The 25,811-nt window shown below is 45.9% G+C and overlaps 15 protein-coding genes across 15 annotated transcripts; 10 read left to right on the forward strand and 5 right to left on the reverse strand.

The window, feature by feature from the left end:
- Positions 1-94: 94 nt before the first annotated feature.
- Positions 95-1,474, forward strand: OGAPODRAFT_8592 (uncharacterized protein; the record flags this gene model as incomplete). Its single annotated transcript, XM_018356819.1, has 1 exon — positions 95-1,474. One exon carries the CDS (start codon positions 95-97, stop codon positions 1,472-1,474), a length of 1,380 nt encoding a protein of 459 aa, XP_018210736.1.
- A 217-nt stretch (positions 1,475-1,691) lies between these two features.
- Positions 1,692-3,703, forward strand: OGAPODRAFT_16571 (uncharacterized protein). Its single transcript, XM_018354524.1, has one exon. It carries the CDS (start codon positions 1,720-1,722, stop codon positions 2,998-3,000), a length of 1,281 nt encoding a protein of 426 aa, XP_018210737.1. The 5' UTR covers positions 1,692-1,719; the 3' UTR covers positions 3,001-3,703.
- On the reverse strand, positions 1,692-3,712 carry OGAPODRAFT_94234 (uncharacterized protein; the record flags this gene model as incomplete). Its single annotated transcript, XM_018357503.1, has 1 exon — positions 1,692-3,712. The coding sequence occupies one exon, from the start codon at positions 3,710-3,712 to the stop codon at positions 3,020-3,022; it is 693 nt and encodes a 230-aa protein (XP_018210738.1). The 3' UTR covers positions 1,692-3,019.
- Positions 3,713-4,118: 406 nt separating this feature from the next.
- Positions 4,119-6,878, reverse strand: OGAPODRAFT_76701 (uncharacterized protein; the record flags this gene model as incomplete). The annotated part of the gene is made up of 1 exon (XM_018356211.1): positions 4,119-6,878. The coding sequence occupies exon 1, from the start codon at positions 5,025-5,027 to the stop codon at positions 4,119-4,121; it is 909 nt and encodes a 302-aa protein (XP_018210739.1). The 5' UTR covers positions 5,028-6,878.
- On the reverse strand, positions 6,319-6,886 carry OGAPODRAFT_8597 (uncharacterized protein; the record flags this gene model as incomplete). The annotated part of the gene is made up of 2 exons (XM_018356820.1): positions 6,319-6,350; positions 6,379-6,886. 2 exons carry the CDS (start codon positions 6,884-6,886, stop codon positions 6,319-6,321), a joined length of 540 nt encoding a protein of 179 aa, XP_018210740.1.
- Positions 6,887-6,937: 51 nt separating this feature from the next.
- OGAPODRAFT_16573 (uncharacterized protein) lies at positions 6,938-9,014 on the reverse strand. The gene has a single exon (XM_018354525.1). The coding sequence runs from the start codon at positions 8,754-8,756 to the stop codon at positions 7,008-7,010; it is 1,749 nt and encodes a 582-aa protein (XP_018210741.1). The 5' UTR covers positions 8,757-9,014; the 3' UTR covers positions 6,938-7,007.
- A 595-nt stretch (positions 9,015-9,609) lies between these two features.
- OGAPODRAFT_24394 (uncharacterized protein) lies at positions 9,610-10,494 on the forward strand (the record flags this gene model as incomplete). The annotated part of the gene is made up of 1 exon (XM_018355271.1): positions 9,610-10,494. The coding sequence occupies one exon, from the start codon at positions 9,610-9,612 to the stop codon at positions 10,492-10,494; it is 885 nt and encodes a 294-aa protein (XP_018210742.1).
- An 88-nt stretch (positions 10,495-10,582) lies between these two features.
- On the forward strand, positions 10,583-13,037 carry OGAPODRAFT_88338 (uncharacterized protein; the record flags this gene model as incomplete). The annotated part of the gene is made up of 1 exon (XM_018356892.1): positions 10,583-13,037. The coding sequence occupies one exon, from the start codon at positions 10,583-10,585 to the stop codon at positions 11,396-11,398; it is 816 nt and encodes a 271-aa protein (XP_018210743.1). The 3' UTR covers positions 11,399-13,037.
- OGAPODRAFT_76704 (uncharacterized protein) lies at positions 10,585-13,037 on the forward strand. Its single transcript, XM_018356212.1, has one exon. The coding sequence runs from the start codon at positions 11,379-11,381 to the stop codon at positions 11,814-11,816; it is 438 nt and encodes a 145-aa protein (XP_018210745.1). The 5' UTR covers positions 10,585-11,378; the 3' UTR covers positions 11,817-13,037.
- OGAPODRAFT_76705 (uncharacterized protein) lies at positions 10,585-16,780 on the reverse strand (the record flags this gene model as incomplete). Its single annotated transcript, XM_018356213.1, has 1 exon — positions 10,585-16,780. The coding sequence occupies one exon, from the start codon at positions 16,778-16,780 to the stop codon at positions 11,813-11,815; it is 4,968 nt and encodes a 1,655-aa protein (XP_018210744.1). The 3' UTR covers positions 10,585-11,812.
- Positions 16,781-18,296: 1,516 nt separating this feature from the next.
- On the forward strand, positions 18,297-19,197 carry OGAPODRAFT_16575 (uncharacterized protein). The gene has a single exon (XM_018354526.1). The coding sequence runs from the start codon at positions 18,313-18,315 to the stop codon at positions 19,174-19,176; it is 864 nt and encodes a 287-aa protein (XP_018210746.1). The 5' UTR covers positions 18,297-18,312; the 3' UTR covers positions 19,177-19,197.
- A 122-nt stretch (positions 19,198-19,319) lies between these two features.
- On the forward strand, positions 19,320-20,858 carry OGAPODRAFT_16576 (uncharacterized protein). Its single transcript, XM_018354527.1, has 2 exons — positions 19,320-19,550; positions 19,590-20,858. The coding sequence occupies exons 1-2, from the start codon at positions 19,542-19,544 to the stop codon at positions 20,811-20,813; spliced, it is 1,233 nt and encodes a 410-aa protein (XP_018210747.1). The 5' UTR covers positions 19,320-19,541; the 3' UTR covers positions 20,814-20,858.
- A 95-nt stretch (positions 20,859-20,953) lies between these two features.
- OGAPODRAFT_76708 (uncharacterized protein) lies at positions 20,954-22,652 on the forward strand (the record flags this gene model as incomplete). The annotated part of the gene is made up of 1 exon (XM_018356214.1): positions 20,954-22,652. One exon carries the CDS (start codon positions 20,954-20,956, stop codon positions 22,337-22,339), a length of 1,386 nt encoding a protein of 461 aa, XP_018210748.1. The 3' UTR covers positions 22,340-22,652.
- A 52-nt stretch (positions 22,653-22,704) lies between these two features.
- On the forward strand, positions 22,705-23,549 carry OGAPODRAFT_94242 (uncharacterized protein; the record flags this gene model as incomplete). Its single annotated transcript, XM_018357504.1, has 1 exon — positions 22,705-23,549. The coding sequence occupies one exon, from the start codon at positions 22,705-22,707 to the stop codon at positions 23,299-23,301; it is 597 nt and encodes a 198-aa protein (XP_018210749.1). The 3' UTR covers positions 23,302-23,549.
- A 33-nt stretch (positions 23,550-23,582) lies between these two features.
- Positions 23,583-25,142, forward strand: OGAPODRAFT_49391 (uncharacterized protein; the record flags this gene model as incomplete). The annotated part of the gene is made up of 1 exon (XM_018355626.1): positions 23,583-25,142. A coding segment is annotated over one exon (1,560 nt), but the record flags the coding sequence as incomplete, so codon positions are not given.
- Positions 25,143-25,811: the final 669 nt, after the last annotated feature.

Raw genomic sequence — 25,811 nt, forward strand, 5'->3', positions numbered from 1 at the left:
TTTTTATTTTTCACCCTACTCATCTCTGCACCGACGAGAGCCAGATACGAAATTGCATTAATTCAACCGTTCCAGCTGGATTCCCGCTCCGCCCATGCTTTTAGCTTTCGCGCTGTTTCCGCTGCTTGGAGCGTGCATCAATAGCGTCGTGGCCGAAGCAGACTACAACTATGCCGTGGGTCTAGCGATGCGCGATTACTTCTACTATACTCATGAAACGTCCTATTTTCCAAGCACCGAGGCCTCGGTTTTTGCGTCGCTGGCCAGCGAGTACGACAACAACCTGTTTTTCGACCATCTGCTAGCAACCTCCATTATCAACTATGCAACCTCCATGCTCTCGGAACTGCCCTCAACTGCCCAACAATACGTGCTGTCGGTGGCCACCAACTACTACACCAGCTTCACCTCTGTCGACTCGGCTATCCAGACCATTTTGACGTTCCCGTCCTCAACGCCATCCCAATCCAGCTGGGACACAGAGATCATCATTCCGGACGACCAGTCGGCCACGTACATGACCTACTACAAGCTGGCCAAGTGCAATGCACTCTGCTACGACATTGCTACTTACGGCCGACAATACAACAGCATGGCCATCACAAACCCTGGCTTTGCAACAAGCCTCAACGAGATAGTCAGCGCATACTCTTCGGAGTCCGATCTTTTGCGAGTGAACCTGGAATGCGATACGCTGCTGGCGTATTTGAGCCAGCTTCCATGGAGCGGCCGCGTTCTCGAGGAGGCCAAAAGCTCGTACCTGGTGCTCCAGATGCTTTATGACACGCCAACGGCAAATTCCGATTACCTCACCACGACATATTACCAGCCGTGGGTGTATATCTCCGACGCAAACACAGAGACCACGGTCACGTCATTTGGACCGTCACAAGCCGCCTCCTCGACCATGGCATCAAGCACAGGAGCTTACATCACTACCACAACAACCCTGTCATCCACATCGGTCAACACAGACACCCCGCGCGCGTCCATGTCCAGCACAGCGGCCACTGAAGTTACCAAGACAGACACCGTCACGATCCACTACGACGCGCAGGTAATCTTCTCGGCAGTGATCGAGGGCCTGGTTATCGACTACAGAAAGCACTCAGATGACTACAACTCTCTCATAACTAAAAACAGCCACCTCACCATTGTGCAGAACTACACCAACATGATTAACGAATTCAAAACTAGAAGTGCACACCCTGACCTGGACGAATACGAGTATATAGTGAAGGTTATTCATACGTTTGCGAACGTCGTGCCCTGGAGATCGAGGATCTGGGACGGAATGGGGTGGTGGTACACGAACCAGATGCTTTCGCAAGGCCGAAGCACCGGGTCCTTCACCGAGGGAGCAGGCCAGTTCTTCACGCAGTTGTACAATCCGCAGCTCACGGGACAGCTTGACGCTCGAATCACGTCTGTGCCGCAGCTCAAGACAAACGCAGGGATCGGCGTCGAGGACTGAGAGCCATATATAATTGGTAAGCTACTGAATCTGGATAATCCCGAGATCGATGTAAAAAATATTGAAAAAGGGTCAAAAAAGGGTGCGAATGCAGCTCGGTATTGTTTTTGCTATCTTGCAAGGCTTACCGAATTTTGATCAATAAAAAAATTTCCACCTAGGAACAATATCGTCGCATCAGAGACACTGTCACAGTGCCTTCCACCATCTCTAAGCCGTCGGAATTACATGCGAACCACATAGTCATGTCTTCCGTATCGCTCATTCCTCGATTACCCTTACTCTTGTTCCAGCTGGCAAAACATATGCTAAGCCAGGCTTTGAACAAGAGATCAATTTTTGGCCTCATCCTGAATTTTGCACTCAACTTCTCGCCTGTATTTATATGGTTGCTGATGTTCAAGAACGCCGGAATTGTCCCGAACGAGATCCGGCCCACGATCCACGTGAAACTGGCCATGTCGCTGGACTCATTCGTGTTTGACCCCAACAGACTCTCTGCCTGGGTGTCCTTCCTTCTGATATTCACGTGTTCATATCTGCTTTGGAGCTATCTATACCAAGTGCCGCACCGTGCCCACTTTGAGTCGGGCCAGGAGGAACACGTGCTCGTGAGTTCGACGAAAAACGACGAAGAAAATCAGCTCGACAATAACGTCGAAATGACACATCTGTCGCAAACAGGCACCATTTCGGAGGGATCCAGTGGCTCTAGCGGGTCCAGAAGATCCTCGACAGATCTGCCTCTCACGTCGTCGTCCCAGCCAACCTACCTCCCTCTCTCCTGCATCTATTCAGCCCCCGTTCTCATTCTAGCGCTGTGCTGGCCAATCCTGAACATCGATCACGCGCTAATTTATCCTCAAACTACCATACGGGACTTGCTGGCGTGGGTCTCATACGTCCTGTTCCATTTTTTTGCGCCGCTGTTCACAGCAATCTATCTCTATGTTTTCCAGGCACCTGGCGCGGTTAAATGGTTTTCCTTTGCCCTTGGCACGCAAAACATCGCCGGCGTCATCACTCACATGCTCTTTCCAAATGCTCCTCCGTGGTTCATCCACTTGTACGGGGAGGACGCCGCCGCGAACTACGATATGCCCGGATACGCGGCCGGCCTGACTCGTGTGGATGTCGCGCTCGGCACACATCTCAACTCCAAAGGGTTCCATAAGAGCCCGATCGTGTTCGGAGCCATTCCGTCGTTGCACTCGGCGATGGCGGTCCAATGCATGTTTTTCATCGCGTTCTACACCAAATGGCGGTTCCCAAAAGTTGGTATGTTCGTGTTTGTCATTTTACAGTGGTGGGCCACGATGTATCTGGACCACCATTGGCGGCTGGACCTGATCATAGGACTGGCGTACGCAATTATTAGTTTCACCATCTACAAACGACGTCTTGAAATAGTGGAGCGCAACTTTGTCAAAGCGCGACTGCGTGGCGACTTCGAAGCCGGCTCTTCGTACGGTATGAGAGTGTTCCGCAATCACTGGCTCAAAAGGCTGTTCGACCCATACTTCTAATAGAATTCCACAAACACTGTTACATGTCTTCGTCCTCGTCTTCGTGTGTAAGATCACAATGCATATCATGCCATTCCTCGCCCGCGAACCGACAAGAGCTCACGCCGTCGTCCACGAAGCCCAGCCCGCGGTAAAACGGCGTCACCTGAGCCTTGGCCAGTAGAACCACCTTGTCTGCCACATACTGTTGGTTCAGTTTCTGCAGGTAGTCCTTGATCAATAGAGACCCCAGTTTCAATCCGCGGTACTGGCTGTCGATCACCACGGCATGGATGCCGATGGTGCGGCTATTCTCGACGTGGCCGCTCTGGGAATCGTTTTCGTCCTTCGGAATCGCCATAGACCGTTCCGTGATGGTGGAATCGTAAGTCTTGGTGGCTAGAATGTGTCCAATAAGCTTTTCTTTCACGATGGTAGAACGCGGAGGAGGACTGTCGTTTTGCGCGGCGTTCTCCTCGAACTCCCTCACAAAAAGTCCTGAACACAGCTCCGGACACACTGTGAGACGGTACTTGATTTTCTCCTCGGAGCATCTCTCGTGTTCGGGGAATCCCTGGGCCTCTAACTCCATCACTTGCTGCCAGTCGTAGATTGTGAGCGGCCGTATACATAGATGTTCAGGCTTCTGTTTGGAACCACTGTCTAGCTTTTGCTTGGAATCCTGAGATGATGCAGAGCTGGACGATTCTGTTGTTGACTCGATGGACGACATGGAGGAAGAAAGTGCTGTAAATAGATAACATTTTTTGGAAAGGTGTTGGAAATTCTAGGTGGCGGTGGTGGCGGGGCACAAAGTTTTGGTGAAATAAATCCGTTATTTTTGTTCACACTATTGCTAAACATGTCGGACATAGTGCTTCCTTTGGAGCTGATTGACAAGTGTATTGGGTCAAAGATTTGGATTCTGTTAACTACAGACCAGGAATTCGTGGGCAAACTCGTGGGGTTCGATGACTTCGTGAACGTTGTGCTTGAAGACGTTGAGGAATACGAAGGTGATAAACTGATCTCCAAACGCCCTAAAATGCTAATCAATTCCAGACAGCTGGCCATGCTGGTGCCCTCTGGCGAGAGAACGAGCTCAGCCACAAAACAACTAGATTAAACCCGTATGTACACTACTCTAATGCATCGATGGACGTGTCACTTATGCGCCAAAGCAAAAGCATCCAGATACTCTTGTAGGGCACAAACTGGTGTGCCAGACAGTTTATCACGTGGTCAGATACATACTTTGGATTCTGCGACGACTTTGGCAGTTTGGGGAGGTCTAGCTCCTTGAGCTTTGCGTTTATCTCTGCCAGCAGCTCGGGCCGTTCAGAGAGATACACCGTGGCCCCTCGCCGTATTCCGAGGTCTCCAACCTCGAAAATATTGTAGCGTTGGAGTGCAAACATCAGAAACATGGACGCGGACCACGGCCCTATGCCTTTGAATTTTTGTAAATCAAGATTGATGGTTATATCGTCCTTGGTTTGGAAGTATAATTGGGAAAATTTGACCCCCTCTGGGGGCACCTCCTCTGACTCGATAAAGGCCTTGGCTAGTCTTTTCACAAACTCTGCTTTTTTATTTGATAGACCACAGCTTCGGAGCTCTTCTATCGACTTTGAGTCGAATATCTCCGGGTCTGGAAGTTCACTGTCCCTTGACAGTACGTCAATCAGCTTCTTTTTGATCGCTTTGGCGGCCTTCCCACTGATCTGCTGCGAGATCATTCCGCTGACTAGGCTATCGAAATAGTATTTGAGGGGTTTAGTTCCGCTCGCATCTTTCAAATAAGAGTGGAATGGCTTTGTAAGATATCGCTCCAAAGTTGGGTCTTTCGACAATATATATTTGAGTCCGTCGACGGCCTCTATGGTGTTTGTCTCCTCGAACTTGGCCAATTTCTCAGGGTCCACCTTACTGTCTCGAAATCGGTCAAAGTAATCAAGTTTGGGAAACGCCTCCTCCAATTGGATGAGTTTTGCCTTTTTCACCGAGGTTTTGCCACCTTCGGAGGCCACTGCTGCAGCCCGCTTCATCGCTATAAATACCCAACCAGTGGCAAAAAAAATTAAAATATAGCTGATAAATAAAATTTCCCCAGATCGCCACGAAGAACAAGAGATATGAATTTGACCATCGCTGTTGAGGAAACGGACCAAATTATCACGGCTGATCTGCCCAAAGATCTTGAATTTGCGGATTTCAAGGCTTATTTGAAGTCAGAGTCAAATATCGATGAAAACCAACAGGTGCTTCTCTTTGACGGCAAACAGTTAGATCTCTCGAAAAAAGGGACTCTCAAAGACCTTGGACTCAAAGATGACGATTTGCTAATCCTGAAAAAGTCAGGCCCAGTGCAACAGCCTCAACTTGGATTCCTGGACGCCCAGCTTGAGACAGTTCGACAACAGTACCTCGCGAACCCGCAGATCCAAGGTCAATTAGATCCAGAGACCAGGGCCGCCTTGCACAACCCTGCGAGATTCAGAGAGCTGGCATTAAAGATGGTCGAAAACCAGCGACAATTACAGGTAGATCACCAAAAAGAGCTGGCTCAACTGTACAGTAATCCAGATGATCCGGAAAATCAGAAAAAAATCATGGAGCTGATCAACCAGGAAGCCATCGAGGAGAATCTGCGAACAGCCATGGAGATTTCTCCAGAGTCGTTCACCAGCGTGCACATGCTGTATATCAACTGCGAGGTGAACGGGACCCCAGTCAAAGCGTTTGTCGACTCTGGTGCACAGACTACGATCATTTCTCCTTCGCTGGCGGAAAAGACAGGCCTGACGAGACTGATCGACAAACGTTTTATTGGAGAGGCCCGAGGAGTCGGCTCCACCAAAATATTGGGGAGAATTCATTCTGCTCCATTGAAAATTGAAAACGGATACTTCCCGTGCACATTCACAGTCATTGACACACATGTCGACATGCTTTTGGGATTGGACATGCTAAGAAGATATCAGGCGAATATCGACCTAAAACGCAATCAGTTGGTTATCGACGATGTGTCCACCTCGTTTTTGCCTGAGCACGAGTGTCCTAGCATGGTAGAGCAAGCTGCTCCTTCGTCACAGTTCGGAGGTAACATCTTCAACCTGGCAGACGCCCAAAAAGCCACCAAGAGACCAAAAAAGGCTACTCCGAAATCGACAGCTGATCCAGCAAAGGTTGACCAGCTTGTGGCAATGGGATTTGACCGGAAACAAGCGGAGCTCGCATTGCAACAGACTAATAATAATGTGGAGATGGCGGCAGGAATGCTTTTTGACTAGAGTTGCACGGCATCCTCTTTGAGATCTTCGCCAAACAAGACGTACTTCATGCTTGGATGGTTCTGAATGATGTGAGGACTCATGCCATTCCAGAGCCAGTCCACACGTTTGTCGGCGGAGGGCAGTTTTATACGAGCTTTGAAGCTCTCGATAAATGCCCTGTCGTTCTGGTTAATAGTTGTACTGTATCTGACGAACTCATCATAGATAGAGACCAGGTTCCATAGCTGTATTTTGCGTAAACATGCCACCACGAGCGACGTGATCTGTCCTCCATTGTTGCAAAACATGTATATTGGCGAGCGTTCCTTGGTTAAAATTAATTCGAGTATTTTCAGCACTTGGTCGGACTCAATTGGTATTCCTCTCTTTTTCCCCTTATCTTTGGCCGAATGGTCGGTTTCGAAGTGGACTAGAAGTATCTTATTTTTGGAGCAGAAAGAATATAAGGATGGATCGTTTTCCATCGTGATTTCGTTTGGCGTCAGCGCAATCATAGTACTCAGCTTGAGAGTTTCCAGGTATCTGTAATTGATGGGCCGTGGATACGCTCCACGGGCAAGTGTTGGATTCACCCGGGCAAATTTGATAGGAGGTGTAAACGGCTCGGGCATGCAAAAAATATGTATCAAATTCAGCTAATTTTAAGTACGATATTTTTTTTTGTATCAATTATTTCGCCTACAATTTGGTGTGTACGAAGGTCGCATATTCCATTCAAGCCACCAATTACTATCAGTTGGCGCTGACTGTGATACCGGCACAGCTAAATCCTTGATTTGGCGTAACAGGGGCCGCGCATCCAAATGCACTAGCGGTGGATGTCGTATAGTACTCAATGGCACCTTCAATAGCAGAGTACGAGCAAAGTCCCGCACAGGAAAGGGCTCCAAGGAAAAGAAGTAAAGCAGCAACTTTAATACAAGTGCGTTTCCATCCTCCGTATGTGAGGCCACGCTTCCAACGGGACCAGTTGCGCAGAGTGTCTACCTTGACCACTTTTTCAGACACGGGATCGAAACTGTCTGGCATTGTTACGTCCATCCGGATCAAGAGACAAAGGATGAACAAGAATGGCAAGGTGTAGGAAAACTGGAAAATACAGAAGGCACCAATGATGGAGACCAACTCACTGATACCTGGGATGGCTACACCGATGATGAAAGCGCAAGCCCAGTAGACGACCACCAGAACTCCCCAAACAATGGTACCTCTGTAAGTGGTCAATTGAGGGAATTTGAAGTCGGAAACAAGGAATCCTTGGTAAAGCACCTTCAGACCGACGTTAGCATAGAGCGTGGCAGCAAGCATACCAGACACAAGGTTAAGGACGTTGGTGGCATTTTGCATAGCGTGGTTTGAAATACCCATGTTGGCAGAAACGTAGGACCATTGTCCCAGTTTCGAGTAGATGAACAGACCATAGACCAGGTAAATCACCAGAATGAAAGCCTGTGCACTAATCATGCCCTTCCAAAAGTCCATAGGTCTTCTGAGCTCGTACATGCATTCACAGAAAATAGTGGCACCTCCCCAAGCGAAGACCATGTTGTTCAGTCCACCAATACGGTCAGAAAGCGAACCTGGAGCAATAGCGTGTTTGACGATTTCCAGGGTGTCGTATGGAGCCGTACATCCATAGTTGGACCAGAACAAGTCATAGTTTGGCTTATTTTCCACACCTGCAGCCACCATGGTGATGATACAAACAGCCACGTTCATCCAGACAGCAGAATTGGCGATGTGAGCGAAACGGTTCAAAGTCTTGATTTGGCCAAGAATCATACCCAAAAATGACCAAACCAGCACCTCAACAGTGAAACACAGCGAGTTGTGGCCCCGGTTCGTAACGAGCATCTGGGCCAGAATTTGTCCGGTAGACAGCATGATCAGACCAACGTTCATGATCATCTGGATGAATTGCAACAGCGCTGTTGGGTAGCGGAACCAGGCTCCAACGGCTCTTCCGGCCAGATCGGAGAAAGTCCGAATCGGATAATTGTTGGAGTCCAATTTGCAGAAACAATAGTTCAGAACGCAACCTCCAAGAGCTGCACAAAGACCAAAGACGACGTACAGGATGACACCTGGAACGTAACCCATCTGGGCGATAGCGTATGGAGCATTAGTAGGTCCCAAGATATCAGTGGTGATGATGAAGAAGGCGGAGTATGCCTTGGCCCGACGAAGCTTGCGCTGGGTGTCCAGCTTTTCCTCAGAAAGGTTTGCACGAGCATCTGTCTTCATTTGGTTTCTCTGAGCAATGTACAGGCCTTCGTAGTCGTTGGCTTTCTCATAGCTACGCTGAATGTCCGCATAGTAGCGATACAACTTCAAAGGGAGACCACGAGAAAGGCGGCCGTCCTGAACGGCGTCGATTTGGTATTCACTCTCAGCACTGAAAACCAGGTTGTCCTTGGCTTCCTTGTCGATGGCCTTGGACACCTGGGGACTGATTTCACCAAAGTTTCCAGCTTTAAGCATGTTGAATTAAGATAACTTGGAGCAGATACAAAATTGCGGGTTAGGCCACAGGACTTCTGAAATCGGTATTCAGGAATGTGCACTCTCTTTATCTTGTAACTGGTGGAGAAGAACACTCGTAGGCTTTGTTTGTTATTGGCGACTGAGGATCCGTCTACCGAGACGGCTGCAGGAATTCTTCCATATCTACGTGGCTCCTAACAATGTCAGTGCCGCTCAAAAATCTTGGCCTTGCGTTTTTTATTATTTCTTTTGCTCTATACACAATAGCCAACAATAACTAACGCTAGCTATTTCCATCCTTGTAAACAATTAACGGCACATACCAGTGCGTGGCCGTTTTATAGTTCGTTTGATCATCTGAGTGTGGCACTTTCTCCTGATGCAATAAGAGGAAAGAGGTAAGCACACGGATACTTCTGTAGATACCCACGATCCCGAACGCCGTAGATATCTCTATGTGTCCCATGACGATAGCTAATCTTGCAGCCACGATTATCTAGATGTCTAAATTTGGGCTGGGATTATCAATCGGCAGAGCAATCATTGCTTTTTTTTTGCTTAGATAGCTTACTTTATTGGGTAAGTGCCATAAGCCGAATTTGTAGGGCTGGTGATTTGTGCGGGTGAATATAGTGCCACTTGCTCAAACGGTAGTTTATGGAAAATGCCGTAAAATTCCGATTGTGGGTAGGAACACGCTAATGCTCACCTTATAAGGCCGAGTCTCTGCCCGGTCTCAAGGGTCTGAGTCATTGATGACGTAATAAACCAATTTCCCTGTGGAGCCAAAAATGAACGCAAATTAATTTAGTGACACCAACAGTTTGAGCTCTAATTGATTGCAAGCACCATGGAGTTTATTGAGGCAGAGACTCAGGAGTCCGAGCACAGAGATCAAAAGACGGAGGAGTTGGTGAACAATTTCGAGGACCAAGTCGGCAAAGTGTACTCGAACATCGAATCCCAAACCGTGTCCGGCTGGAACACCTTCAGCGAGTATCTGAGCAATTTCCAGAAGAAGTTGCCAGATCTTTTGACCGACACTAAGGAGATCACCAAGAAAATTGATTTGCAAAACAGAATCAATGCCACGAAGGAGAATTTGGAAAAGAACCTGGCCAAGGTGCAAAGTAAGCTCAACGAGGAGGAATTGAAGGACATCAAGGAGAATTCCGCCAAGCTGCTGCAGAGTTTCAATGAGAATACCAACAAATATCTTGATGGATTAGACCAGGATCTGGAGAAGCTTGAGAACCTGACGCTGGGGTATGCCACCAAGCTTGGAAGTCTGCTTGCCGATAAGACGGGTATTAGATTTGGCAGTGAGGAGGCGAGTGGCGCGAAAAAGGACGAAATCATGTTCAATATGCCGCAGAACCTTGCCACGAGCAGACTCGAGGCTCAATTGCACGAGCTGGAGAACAACAAAGACTTGTATCTTACGAACTGGAATAGTGAGAGTGTCAAAGATTACGTGCTGACTGCGGAGGATGAGGCTGAAAAGAAGCTACTAGCTGCAAAAGAGAGCTTGAAAAAGCTGATCGACCAGCTTGTTCCGGACCAGATCGATGAACAAGTGTTCTGGAAAACCTATTTCTCTAGCAAGGCCAAGATCCTGGAAGAGGAGAAAAAACGGAAGGAAATACTGCAACACAAGCCTGCTGACGACGACGACGACTTTGACTGGGACGACGACGAAGAAGACGACAAGAAGGAGGATGACAACAAAGAATAAATAATGTGAGCTTTATGTGCCTGTTAGTATCTGAATAATCACCGCAGATAATATTTTAATACTTTTTCAGTTTTATTTACTTTTTCTCATGGTACTCAAGACTATATACATTGTTAGACACGGGTACCGTGAAAACTGGCTTCCAGAAGATCAGCAGCGCGACAGTCCGCTAGGAGACAACGAGAGCGACCCTTTGCTCGCTCCCCATGGCGTGGAACAGGCCCACGAACTGGCCGACTATATATGCGACAAACTGGAGCCTAAACCAGAATTAATATTCTCGAGTCCTTTTTACAGATGTATTGAGACAATCGAGCCGACGGCGAAAAAGCTGGGACTGAAAATATACCTAGACCGCGGGCTTGGGGAATGGTACAGACGCAGCAGGTCCCACATTCCAGAGCCTGCGACAATCGACGTGCTTTCGCAATATTTTGCAGCTCTGTCGGACGAGTGGCTTCCAGAAACAGTTGTTCCTTCGTTGGAGGGAGAGGAAGAGGACGAGCTTTTGGAGAGATGCAGGCTGTTTTGGGAGAAGTTCATACCGAAGGTCGAGTCGATGTATCCGCAAGTCACCTCTGTGATCCTTGTCACCCATGCTGCTTTGAAGATCGCTCTTGGAATGTCGCTCATGGGATACCAAAGTACAAGGGAGTTTTTGAGAGTTGAACATGGGGGTGATGGCGTGAGTACCAGGATACAGGCCAGCACATGCTCGCTAGACCGCTACGAGAAAAACACTAATGGCTGGGTTATGACGATGAACGGTAATACAGAGTTTCTAAGCGGGGGTCCGGAGATGAACTGGCACTTTGCTACTGCACAGTATGAGGCTGGAAGCAAGGAGGATATTGAGGCACGAAAGAAAGCTGCCCAAGTAGCCAATGCGAGGCCTTGCACATGAAGACGAGGACGAATTTGAGGACGTTTACATTGCGCTCAAGTTCCCGCCTAACCAGTACATCAGTCTCGAAAAAGGTTCTTTGAATGCGAATTCTATAAAGCAGGAGGTGGACGAGTCGCTTGAGGAGCCGTCTTCAGAAAATGCCCACATCAGACTAAGCGGATTGGCAGAGGACAGGCCGCTAGTGCAACTCAACAGCAACTTGTATCAGGGCGAATGGTCCAAGCTTGTGGGATCGGAACTTGTGTTCAACGAAAACGGCGACTTCATCACCAAAGTTCACGGCCATGTTATTTTGAAAGGTGGTCGACTGGAAAATACCGGCAACGATAAGGAATCGTTCTTGACGAAGGCGGTGCAGGCGGCCCGGAAGGTGAAGGAAGCAAAGCAAGAAGATGCGATGGAGGTTGACTCTTAGGTCAAGACTCGTTTCACTGACCGATTGAGATCATCACTTGTCCATTCGTAAGCCCGTTTATCAGCGGTCACGTGCGCCTTGACGGCAAAGCGTTGCCAATCAAGGAGCTGGAAGTTGCTTGAGACCGTGTCTGTAGAAAGTCTGAGTCTCTGAAGCTCTGTGAAACTCAGCACTCCATACGATCTAATGAGCAGGTCTGCTCCATTAGGGAGCTCGGCTATCTTGTGCAATAGATGAACTATTTCTTGCTGATGTTTGAAGCTCAAGAAAGGAGAGCCTGTGAGTGCCATCAGGTACTCCAGTATTCCGCTTCTGTTAATGACCTTGAGGTCGTCCTGATGACTCAGAGACTTTGTAAGAGTACTAATGACCCACGACAGCTGCTTGTAGTAGTTTTCATCAAACCTGGAATGGCCCAGGTGTTTGTCTGCAACAAAGTGTTGGGTGACCGCTTTGAGCAACGGAATATCAAACGGACGGAACTTCGATCCGCCCAAGATGTACCTGTAAGCTTTTTCATAGAGGTAATGGCCCGGATTGTTTAGAACCGGAATCAAATGGGAGAGCATTATTGTGATGACCGGAGAACACTCTTCCTTCGTAGATAGAAGATTACCCAAATATACCTTGAACGTCAGTCTGTCCTTGAAGGAGAACAGATGAAGCGTGCCCACATCTGTCTTTGCTCTGTCTGCAGACCCCTTCGTCTTCGCCTTGTCTTCTTTCAGTTCTGTAAGTTGTTTCAGTTCTGTATCGATCGTCAGGTAACATGATTGCAAGATTTTGCGGCTAATATGTCTCACTTCCTCGTTGCAGTTGCTCATATTCATCACGATGAACTGCAAGATGTCGGTTTCCACCAGCCTTCGAACGTCCACTGCCACGTAATCTTGCTGTGTCTTGAAAAGCTCGTCGTTATTAACAATCAACAGCATTATGAATTCGGGATCGTATATGGTTCTCTCGTAAATGTCGCTGATGACTGCGTGTTCAAGGATGACAGAATTATGGCCCAAAAAGTCTTCCCAGTCTTGCCACGTCGGCTTCTTCGCCGCTGGCAGGGAGAAATCGTTACAGGAGCCAGAAAATCGAGCAATTGAGTTGTTGATGAATTTCTTGGAAAGATTCACAATAAGACCATGTGCACTGCTTGTGATGAATCTAGTGGTGGACGACTCATAAGAGTCCGCGTCCAGAAACTCCCAATCAGCCACAAACCCTAGCCAGCTCTGTCCCACATGTTGCTCAATTTCCATTAGAATGTGTTTAAGAATCAGGTCGTCTGCACGAAGAGACCCTGAGTAGAACTGTAGGATACGTTTTGCAACGTCAAAATTGGAAACTGGCCCGACCTGCACCAAGTAGTAGAGAATAATTGTCGAATAGAATCTGGCGGACAAGTTCGACTTCGACGGCAGCTCATTTAACACATTGAATTTATTGTTGATGAACAGTTGAACATGTTTTGAGTGCTGTATGGTTTTTGAGGTAGTGGTCATCAATAGCCAAGAAGCGTAATGCAATATGTCTTCTGAACGTATCCACTGTTCGGAGAAAAGCACCTCCAGATGAGAGTTGAGAATCGATGGCGGAACAATAGTCCAAATGTCAATCTTTAGCAATAGTTCCTTGAGACTGCTGATGAACGTCAAAAACTTTTCCGGAAGCGTATCTTTCTCGGCAAACATTTTTGTGGAGTATAAGATGGCTTTGGAACACCATTGCTTGAGCAAGTCCACATTGTCAACAGACTGAGAAACATAATAGGCAGATTCTGGGCTAAATATGTAAGCGGCGTTGTTGTAAAACGGCGGAAACTCCATCAGTCGAGCAAACAAGTCGGAGGACGCGCTGCCTGCGAGAAGTTTGACATATATTGGAACATTGGAGGCTGTGGATGTGGACAAGAAGTCTTGCAATTTTTCTGTTGCTATATTTTCCAACTCCAAACGTAGCGACTCTGATTCTGCATGTTCGTTAAGTGTGATTAAATAGTTGAGGCCGTGCACTGAGCTGTTGATAGCAGGTCCTCGGTTTGTCAACAGAATTCTTGCTTTATCAGCATTGGATCTCAAGATCGCCGATAAAGCGGAGTACACCAGCTCGTTTTGTTGCGCCTTCTGCGCAAGAGTAATAATCTGGAACTCCTCAAAATTGGTCCTCGAAACGAGTTTGACATAAAAATGAAGGCTTGTCTCCGTCACAAAATCTGCCACTTTAGTGAGATCGTTAGCGTCAACTTCCACATCTCTAAGAGCAGCCAGCTCAAGAACTTTGCTCTGTATGATTGTGGGGTCAAATAGATGCCCAAGTAGCTTGGAATCATCAAGCACCCATAATGAACTTGCAAGGATCTGCTGTTCTTCCATAACTGGCGATTTGAAATTATGGACATAATTCTCGTAGTCTGTTAATCTGGCACGGATGGAGTGGTCAAGCTCAAAAAGAGAATAGAACATCTCGTTTAGCAAACCTGCCACGAAATACTGTTTTTCTGAGTGTACACCGTTGACATACAGGGGGCTCCAGTATTTTGTTTTGAAGAGGTCAACTTGATCAAAAGCGTCGTATTGTGAAGAAGTCCTTTGGGCCAAATAGTTTGCAAGCTTGGAAAATAACTCTACAACAATGGATTCGATGTCTGCAAGTCGCATTGTCTCGTCGGAAGCTAGTAATTGCAGCCTTCTTAGAAGGCCAATAGCATCAATATCTGACATTGCAACTTTACTGGAAACGGCCTTTTTCAATTTGGATACTGGATAATTGACCACCATTTCAAAGAACGATACTTCTTCATCCCCATAAAATAAAGAGCAAAACTCCTTCAAGGACGACTCAAAATTGTCAAATTGCAACTGATCATCCGACCAATACTTCAACAAGACCTTTTTCATGCTATCCAAAGGTTCTCCGATTAAGAACATATATCTTGTCAACAGGTTGACCCAAACCTTCACACTGTCGGTGGTTGCAAACTTGGCCTGTTCAATGGCAGCAACATAAAACGGGCTCATCGGTTTTCCAAAATCTCGCGTAATATCAATGTATCTGTACGGCGTTCTCATAACTCTGGAAATGGCCTCATCCAGTGTTTTGCAAATGGCATCTATGTCCTCCTCGTTTTTCACGTAACGAGAAAATTGATCCAACGCATATACCAAGGCGTAGGCTTGCGTGATCAGAATGGAGTTTTCTTGCCTGCAGTCAACGAAAGATAATGACGAGTCGATGAGGTTTGAGATAACACCGACTACCTTAGTCCGCATATGAGCTTCCTTCAATCGGTATGGCAGTCTCAAAATGGTTGTGAATAGCGAGTTTTTTGCAGTTCCTGCATTGAACCATTTACTCTGCTGAGAATCTGAGTTGAACCTCAAATAGCTTTCAAGAATCGTGAGGTCGATGGCCTTGAACTCATTCTCCTGGCCAAGGTTGATTTTTGGTAGAGTCATCGGCACAGACTGATTGAGAACCGCTTGGTAATACTCGCACGCTTTCAATAGATTGACGATCAAAAGCTTATTGTAAGGCTCAGATTTGTAGCAGTCGTTAAGAGCACCAATTATCAAACTGAAATCTGGTAAGCGTTGGTTAATAAGGATTTCCAGAATTTCGTTTCTCACATCCGGGTTCATGAATGGGTAACTCTTTTGGAGCTTTTGCAACACATCAACTAGTAATTGCGAACCGATGTGACGCACCAGACCAATATCAGTGGAAAGAGCCTTCGAAAACGATGTTCTTCTCAACGAGTTAGGACAGATGTATTCGACAACAAGAGATGCTGGGGAATTGGACTCTAAAACCTTTTCTGCAACCGGTAATCTGATGATTTTGGTGAGAAGTAGTGACTCTGCGATATATAAAGCGGATAGTTTGGGATCATGAACCCCGATTGTTTGCCCGAGGTTATAATTGTAGCAAGGAACTAGTTCTGGAACAGCAGAGAGAACAGATACAATCAGATCCAGTTGTTTTAGATCAGTCCAAGGTTTGCAACTGGCGATCAGGCTGAATATCAATTTATTATGGATTTTGAATGTATGGTCTCCTATTGTCACAGAGGCACCAGTTGTATCTGTCATGTTTCTGTCATCAGAGAACACAAGGCCCACTTCATGGTCTGTTGCTAGTTTTGTCAAAAATTCATGAACCTCATCACGGACGGCCTCGACGCCGTACAATTCCAAAAGCTTCTTGGGAATATAATCTCCAAATATCTTGCACTTGGTCATCTTTTTGTAGGAGCGTTCCTCTATGATGTACTTGTCAAGAAAAGTGAGAGTTTGTCTAATCGTGTCGTAAGAATCATGGGTTGCCATGTACTTAATCCAATTTGTGATTATTTTCCTGTTATTGAATAACAAGTCCTTTCTAGTCAAAGGATTGGCTTGTGTGCACAGTGATACCCAGAACAAAATGAAGTTGCTGCGAATGGAGCTTTTAGTCTTACATTTTGACGGATCTTCCATTTCTGATTTTATTGGTACAAGAAGCTGAGGAAGAACTTTTAGGGAGAGGTCGAAATTGTCGAGGAACAGATCCACATATGCTCCTTTTCTGAACTCCAGCGACGATGAAAGTAACCTCAATGCAGGATTTGTGATTCCAGCTTTTTGATTATTAAGACATCTGTAAAAGATCTTGATATTGTGAGTTGATAGGATATCTTGTATCAAAGTAGAACATGGTTTATGAAGCTCTTGATAGCTAATTCCAAGTCTTATTAGTCTCACAAGTTTTTGCAATATCTGTGATAGACCAGAATGGTCATTAACTGTGGAATAATATGAGAAGGCCTGAACAAGAGCATTTAAGTTTTGAGAAGATGCTAGGAACGAGGAAAAACTCTGTAACGACTCTGGTGTGGGCTCTTCTTTCTTATCCAAAACATCTAAGTATCCTGAAAATTGCTGCAAGACGCCCGTGTCTATGTTGGAGACGTATTTGGCTTTTTTGGACATATTAAGGCTATGCTGCTTATGTTAATATATGGAATCCAAGATCAAAAATATTTCAAATATTTTTTCTGAGGTCGTGCACCAGAAGTCCCAAAAACAAAACAACACGAACAAATCAATTAATATTTGTTTTTTATATCCACATGTGGGGAGTCAAAGCCGCGGCCCGCTTGAAGAAGCAGCGAGAAAGCACCGTTGGTAATGTTGACACAGTAACAATTCCAGGATTTTCCAAATGGTTTGCCCAGGAAGTCAACGTGGAGACTAAGCTGATAAAATCAAGTGTTGATCAACTTGGACTGGCTATGATGGAGCATAGTGAATGGATTAATGAGGTTATGCATGAAATCACAAGCTGCTCTGACTTGAGTGACTTGTCATTATTAGAAGACGACCAAGAAAGACAGCAAGACAAAGACCAGAGTGTGATGGTGTTGCTGAGGTCACCCGCAAAACTTAAAAGGGTAAGCTCGCCTCTGAGGGAATTACATTCAAACGGGGTGGAGTTGATCCAAGAACAGACGAATATAGTGACCCAGCATAGCAGCAAGGACATTCACGACGAAGAGCCATCCATGCACGATTCGCCAGAGCCACAGGCTTCTGCTGTAGTTGAGGCTGAATCAAGTAAGCAAAACCATTCGCAGTTGCAAGACAAACTTCCGACTCTGTCCCCTGAGGCCTGCGAACAGCCTGTCTCCGAATCTCCTAAAAGGGCTGTTTCCGATAATGAAGAGTCCTCTGATCTCTCATTCGATGCAATCTCAAAAAACATTCGCAAATCGTTTGCTCGCAAAACATTAATGCATGAAGAATCGTCGCCGAAAGAAGAATTCACGCGTCCAATTGCACACGAAACAGCCACCACCACGCCCACGGACTCTGTTCCAAAGCAAGGAGAAAAGCCCGCTCAATCACCGCCCGATGCATCGGTTCTTCTGGACGAGGGAGATATCATGCTAAGCGACATTGACAACGACATTAGCTTCCAAATTGGAAAACTCGAAAAGATTGAGCTTGCACAGATAAGGATACCACTCAAAACTGATGCGCAAACAAGCAAGCTGCCAAGTGTCAACAATAGCACTACTCCAAACGCAGGCAGGTCGCCTATTAAGTTTGCAGAACTGCCATCGAGAGAACCTCTAATGATCAAGCAGGGAAAGAAACAATCAATGAGCAAGGCCACACACCAGTCAAAGAGAACAACCAAACAGATTAGAGGACCTACACAACACGTTCTAAGGGATGAAAACCGGGATGAATTGTCACCTTTCAAGGATTATGGTTCTTTCAATTCCAGTATAACTAAGCAGCCGTACAACTTGAGGTTACCCCCAATTAGCGATCTGTCGCCATCGAATACAGGCAGCAGCGAGCCCACCATCAACATCAATAGGGGGCTGGCTTATAAGTCTTCTCCCCTACAGAACGAACTGCTCAAATCGCCTCATAAAACCCCTTCAAAACAACATAACGGCTTTTCAAAAAAATCCCCCAACAAACACGCGCATTCCAATCTGTTATCGCGGCTGATGGCACCAACTGAAGCCAGTACAAAACGCAGTAAATCGTCCCCTTCGAAAGAAAACATATACCTTACGAAGACCCCTGCCCGTCTCGGTATCGACGATTCGCGTCATAAATCTCAGTTACTGAAATCAGTAAAGTTGGAGAAGCACAATGAGGTGACAAAAGCGACTGGCTCGCCATCAAAAAGTAAATCTCTAATCCCAACTTCGAAAATCACCAAAACTCCAGCGGAGAGATTAACCAACCTGGATAAGAAGACACAGAATTCAAAGTTGAGCCAGCTTGAATTGAAGTTGCCTAATGAACTGAATAGGTCGAAGCTGCCATTGACCGAGCAGATGCTACAACCGAGCTCAAACAAATCGCAGTATGGAGTTGGCTCGCCAGATGCAAAGAGTTTGATAGACTTGCATAAGAAATTAGAGAAGCGCAAAAAGTCTGAGCATTTACTGCAAGCCAAAAGACAGCGTGCGGACATTAAGCTGAGAAAGATCTCTGTGAATCACTCGAAACTGAATCGTTTACCGGAGCCTGCTACAAAGCCTACAAGCGAGCTGATGACTTCCAGGCCTTCCAAACCAGTCGTCATAGACGTGAACAATCTGCCAGAGATAAACTCGGATAATGAAGATGATGAAGCGTCGAAGCAGCTTGCTCCATGGGGTTCGAACGCGAATATCAAGCAGCTTCTTAAACGGCAGGCTAAGATCAATCCTAGCTCGGTTTTTGGCCAGATCCAGAAGATCAACTGCACAGAAATTTTTGAAAGAAGCTACTATGGCAGTCTGAACATCAAATGGAACGAAAGCGATATGTTGGGCCAGAAGGAGACCGAAGAGTACGACCGTAAAATGGGATATAGTTGAACAAACGCGTTTACACCTCGCACCTAGAATTAAATAACTTTCTAGTGTTTACATATTGCCCTGGTAGGCAGGATGGCAGAAAGCACGGGTGTTTTTTTTCTCGTTTCTCTTTTAGGGAAAACCAAAGTCTATAAAGAAAACAAGTGAATTTTAGGACTGGTTTGCTGGCTTTCAAGGAGTGTAGGACGCCGTTTTGAGTTGACACGAAACCTTAGAGACTGCATAAAGAGGATAGTTGTACTGGAACAAATACACGCTAGGAATTAAGCTAGATCCACAGAGAGATAAGTAGCGGACGTGTTTTACAAGGGATACCAAAAGAAAGCAACAAGGACGAGAATTACGCCAAAACTTTGTGCTCCATCATGTCAAGAGTGAGTATACTAATGACCTCGCGTGAATCTAACACTCAGGAACTTTCTCAAATGCAAATGGACGACGAGAACATGCCGCAAATCAGCCGTGTGATGTCTTCCAAAGGATTGGCAGACAGCCAACCTCGACCAAGACAATCGCTGACGCGTGCGCGCTCGGCGTTGACGGACATCAACAATAACGCGGGCATTTTAGAGACACAGAGACAAAGACAGAGTCTACCTCATCAACAGTCACAACAAGGAAAGACTGGAGGCCAACTTGTGAGGCCCTTGAAAATCCATGCGGACAAGCAGGAACCAGAACACAGCGACAAGCGCGTGTCACTTAAAAGACAGGCCACAGATTCGAGCAGCGATTTTCTAGAGCAGGGGACTCAGGAAGTCAAGAAAGTTAAGGTGGAACACGACTACACCTGGGACGATCTTGATGCAGACGACGCCGACGATCCGCTGATGGTGAGTGAGTACGTTAACGACATCTTTGAATACTTGCATGAACTGGAGCTCAAGACTCTTCCAGATCCAAACTACTTGCATTGGCAAAGGAATCTGCGCCCGAAGATGCGTTCTATTTTGGTGGACTGGATGGTCGAAGTGCATCTGAAGTTCAGACTCCTTCCAGAAACATTGTATCTTGCTATCAACATTATGGATCGCTTCATGTCACGCGAAAGTGTACAAGTTGATAGATTGCAGCTGTTGGCCACTGGTTCTTTATTCATTGCCGCTAAATACGAGGAGGTGTATTCTCCATCTGTGAAGAACTATGCCTACGTGACGGACGGAGGTTTCACTGAGGAGGAGATATTAAACGCAGAAAAGTTCATCCTGGAGATTCTCCAGTTCAACATGAGTTACCCAAATCCTATGAATTTCCTACGACGCATTTCCAAAGCCGATGACTACGACGTTCAGTCCAGAACCATTGGCAAATATCTGTTAGAAATATCAATCATCGACCACAAATTTATTGGATACCTACCATCGTTGTGTTCAGCAGCTGCTATGTACATAGCACGCAAAATGCTGTCGAAGAACGACTGGAATGGCAACCTCATTCACTACAGTGGGGGATACAAAGAGAGCGATTTGAAGGAAGTGAGCGAAATGATCATTGATTATCTGATCAGTCCTATTGTGCACGAAGAGTTTTTCAAGAAGTATGCTTCGCGCAAATTTATGAAGGTGTCGATTTTGGCAAGACAGTGGGCAAAGAAAATTACGAGCGAAGGCAAAAATATCATGGACCCAATGTTGTGACCCGACTTCGTTGCTATGGTCTTGCTCACCACTGCTCCCTAATCTATCTAGTAATGACATAATCTCATTTTCACTCGGTGTAAGGTGTAGAAAGCCTTCAATTATATTTATCCACAATTTGGATCAAGTTATTTAATTTAATGTGTTTACGAGTCATTGTGGACGATAGGCTCAAAAAATCTCTCAGAGACAAGCTCAACAAGTCCCAAAATTTATTCTACTTATCACTTTTTGAGCGAAGCAAATCTGCAACCGATCTGCTGGCCAGATCTGGGTCTCCTTCTCTGGATTATTGTTTCGAGCATACAGATCATTCCATTGTGCTTACTCAGGTGGAGATTGAGCTCATCCTTGCCGATAAGTTTGAACTGTTTGAGTATGTGAGGCGACTAGGGCGTATGAGAGTGCTCAAGCCATATTTGATGGAGTTCAAAAATGAAGCTTTCATTGATTTTCTAAGACAAAGACTGCGAGTATACGCACTACTTACAAATAACAAGACCATCACGTACGTGGACAATGAAGGCGTTGCTATACTTTGTGATGAGAGCAGAGATCTGAATTCGGAAACTTACCAAAAGTTGTTCTACAAAACGGTGCCTGATGGCTGTCAAATGATTCTTGGATTTGAGAAGCTAGTGGAATTTGTTTGTCGCATGATAAAAAACACAGGTAGTCACGCGCGCGTACCAGAAATGATCTTTGGATACAATGCTATCATATGTGATCTCATTGCAAGCTGTATTCGAGTACTGCGGCCATTTGAAGTGCTCAATTTCCAGATCCTTGATTTTGAAGATTACATGTGCAGCTCCGGATTTGCCATGATCAATGAGTCGAGACAAGTTGAAGAACGATGGTTTCGGTATGTGTTACATGTGCAGGATTGTGCGACGAAGTTCAACTTTTTGTTGCCACTCGACAACTCCAGCTATGTGAGTGTGGGAAACTTTATGAGTTTTCTATTTCTCACCTTCAGAGAGCCAAAAGAGTTGATTTTCGATGGAATCGACACGCCCGAGTGCATGCATTTCATTGAATCGCTCGCACAGCATCTCAGTGTTAAGATCACGCTCCAGGTAGGATCCATCAAGTTTGCTACTGGCAACATGTCGCTCCATTTGGAAACGCTAATCTGTTCGTCCATGAAGTTTTTTAATAATCGCAATTGGGCTCCTCAATTGAGTGTGCTCTGCAAAATCCTCAACAATCTACGCTTATATGGGACGGACGCTGTCAACGACGACCTTACAAGGTATAATCCTGCTCAACTACTTTTCAATAGCTGCGAAGAACTCTCAGAACTGATCGGCGAGGCCCAATTGGCACAGCTGCTGAAATTATGGGAGGAACATGAGAGACAGCTGGAGGACAGCGACGATAGCATTGTGGAAGTGGGGCCTTCGCAGCCTCCCACAGTGAATCAATACACAAATGGGCATGTGAATAATAATGGGTACACCGACAATCGTGACAGTGAGGTTATTTTGGAAGGAATGGAGAGGAAACGTAGGAGACAACGGTAAGGAAGACAATAAATGAAATAACATTGGGTTGTATAAATATGTAATAAATATCGCAGATCATCTTGGTGACCAGTCCTCCTGCACTGGCTTGGTCCTCCTCTTGGCAACAATATCAATTGTATGGGTGTTGTATGCCACATACATGAGGGACACAGGAATGATCACAAGGGCAACCACGGCAATGGAGGTTGACTTAAGATTGAATTTGTAGTAATTTGCCAGATTCTCCCGAAAATAGGCGAACTTTTGCACCTCTTTGTCTGTACGCAATAAATGTCTTCCACCTGCCATGAGGAAATTGTTTTAAATCGAGGGGTAAATTTGATAGAATAATATTCAGGTTAAATTATTTGAACCAAATTATTATGTATAGAGTTCGGATACCTTTCAAAATCATAGCCAGACACAATTCGAGTCTAGTGGACTTCTATAAACTATTTCCCAAAACATTCCCGAAAGGGTCGCCACCCAATTCTCCTTTCTCCGTGGACCTGAAGCAGCTTCGGAAAGAGTTCCGCTTGCTTCAAAGCACCAACCATCCGGACCTCAATCGGATTAAGGACGAGACGGCAGGCGATCTGTCGTCGCTTCTGAACAACGCATACACAGTGCTGTCGAGCCCCTTGAAACGGTCGCAGTATTTACTGAAGAAAAACGCCAATATTGACCTAAACGACGATGCGGTGAACAAAAAGTTCCAGTTCCAGGATCAGTCTGTTTTGATGGAAATATTGAACGTTCATGAGGATCTAGAAGATATACAAAGTGAGCAGGAGCTAGCAAAGCTGGAACAAGAGAATGATGAGAGAATTGAGAAAAGCATTGCAAAACTCGAGGAGCTCTACAAAACGGAGGACTATGAGGCGATCGCCCTTGAAACAGTGAAGCTGAAATTCTGGGAAAATATCAAAAATGCACTGAAAGAGTGGGAGGCGGGCAAGCCGGTGAATTTGACTCACTGAGAGACAATCTTGTGTTACACGACATAGCTTCCGTTTTAGTTCTGGCACATAAGTTTGAAGTGTTTGATGGTTTTGCGGAGCCGGAAGAAATAGGGGGACTGCGTACGAAAGCGCCAGTTTGCTCAATGCGATGCGGGACAGATTTGGGACTTCTTGTCTACCGGAGTATCACACGCAGTATGTAAAGGTTTCGGGAGCTTCAAGTGCATAGCTAAGCTACACTGGTCTTTTATGTATGATACACAGCCTGGAGTTTTTTTTTTCAAATCGCAAATGTTGACATGACGGTTGTTCTTGTATATTTGTTGCAATTTCTCGTCACTTTCTTTCCGGTAACGTATGCGTCATCCGAAAAGTACGGTGGGTTTTCGGAGCCTCATTTGAAAGACCTGCGCAACCGCACGAAAAGCCTATTCTATCATGGGTTCAATAGCTACATGGCCCATGGGTTTCCTTATGACGAGGTGGACCCGCTCACTTGCGAACCTGCGTCTCGCGACTACGAGGATATCCACAATACATGGAAGAACGATGCGATGGGCAACTTTTCCCTAACTCTTTTTGATACATTGGACGCATTCGTGGTGCTTGGAGACAAGCAGGGCTTTGAACGAAATATCCAGTTGATAAGAGACACTTATCAGGATTTCGATATTGACGCAAACGTCCAAGTTTTTGAGACCACCATCAGAGTCCTAGGGGGACTATTGAGTGCGCACTTATATGCGTCCGACGAACGTCGAGGATATAGTATCGAAAACTACGACGGGTTTCTTCTGCGTCTGGCATACGATCTCGGAAAAAGACTTGTGCTGGCATCTGAAAACAAGTCCGGAGTGCCGTATCCGCGCACAAATCTCAGGTACGGGCCTCTTAAGGTACCCAAGAGCCTGCAAAAGGAGCAATGCACTGCCGGAATAACCTCTCTGATTTTAGAGTTTGGACTGCTCTCTCGACTCACCAACGACCCAATTTTCGAACTCATTTCCAGAAAAACGTTCCTCAACATGTGGTCTTCAAAAACTGTGCTGGGATTGTTACCAATGACTGTGGATGCGCGGTCCAACATTTTCACGGACCAGATCACGGGTGTTGGTGCGTCCATCGACTCGTTTTACGAGTATGCTTTAAAATACTCCATATTATTCGACGATGAAATATTCAATGACATCTGGCAAGAGTCTTACAAGGCACTGCTTATGCACTCACAAAATTCAATTGGCATTTTTACCAACATTCATGTCTCCAATGCAGCGGCGGCCAGGGAATGGATCGACGCTCTTGGGGCATTTTTCCCTGGGCTGCTGGTTTTAGCCGGAGACTTGAAAAACGCTTTTGACTTCTACACGGTATATTTCAAATTGTGGAACACTTACGGAGCCATTCCTGAACGATGGGATTTCTCTGGGTTCCGTTGGAACTACGCCTACAGGGACTCGAAGCCATACCATCCTTTGGATAGTTTGCCAGGAATGTCTGTTGAGGAAACGAAGGTAGCGTTAATGAACGACGCCGTCCTTCTGGAATGGTATCCCTTACGTCCTGAATTCGTTGAGTCGACGTACTTCCTTTATAGAGCGACTAAGGACCCGTTTTTTTTGCGCGTTGGCGAAGCCATTTTGCAGCGTTTTGAAAAAGACTTTCGTGCTCCTTGCGGATTTGCAGGAATTGACGACATCAGAGTGGGCACCAGACAGGCACGGATGGAGAGCTTTGTCTTGAGCGAAACGCTCAAGTACCTGTATTTGCTGTTCGACCCAGATAATGATCTCCATACAAAAAACGGTGCAGCGATATTTTCGACGGAAGCACATCCATTTTGGTTTGATGACAAGTTGAAAGTGTACAATATGCGCCAGGACATTGCGATTCCAGAAATAACTCAGAAAGGAGCTATGAGAGCGGTTTGGGATAAACTGTTTGTACAAGCTCCGCCTCAGGAGGTAGATATCCAATTTGCAAAACTAAGACTCGAGAAAAATGCACTCCCGGACTACACACCTATCACATTGACAGAAAGAATGAAGGAGGCATTGGACAGGTACCACGTAAAATATCCTTCCAATCTGGAGCCGGGAAAGCGTATATTCGTGAACCCAAAAGTGTACCAGCTACTCAAGCCGTATATGACCACAAAACATTCAAACAGAATTATTCAGGAAATGAACATGACTCTAGATCCAGATTACTTGGGGTTGTCCAAATGTCAGGTTTTTTCACAGAATCACATGTTTATGCGCTCTAAGATCCTCCAGTACCCGATGTTCTACCGCGTGAATGGCAGGTATCAAGTGGCGCTGCACAGCCCTCCTTATTACAGAAATACAACAGATATCGAGATCGACGGGCCATTTTACGATCTCTTTGGAACTAGTGGGATGATATCGTTCCCAACACAATCAACAGAAGATTTTGATGCCCTGATTGGATCTATAGAGAGAGTTTTAGATACGCCTATTTACCGAGTGGTGGCAGGACCAAATTACCAACCAGATGAAAATGCCACTGTG

Source organism: Ogataea polymorpha (assembly GCF_001664045.1).
Source record: "Ogataea polymorpha strain NCYC 495 leu1.1 chromosome Unknown OGAPOscaffold_4, whole genome shotgun sequence".
Classification (NCBI taxonomy): domain Eukaryota; kingdom Fungi; phylum Ascomycota; class Pichiomycetes; order Pichiales; family Pichiaceae; genus Ogataea; species Ogataea polymorpha.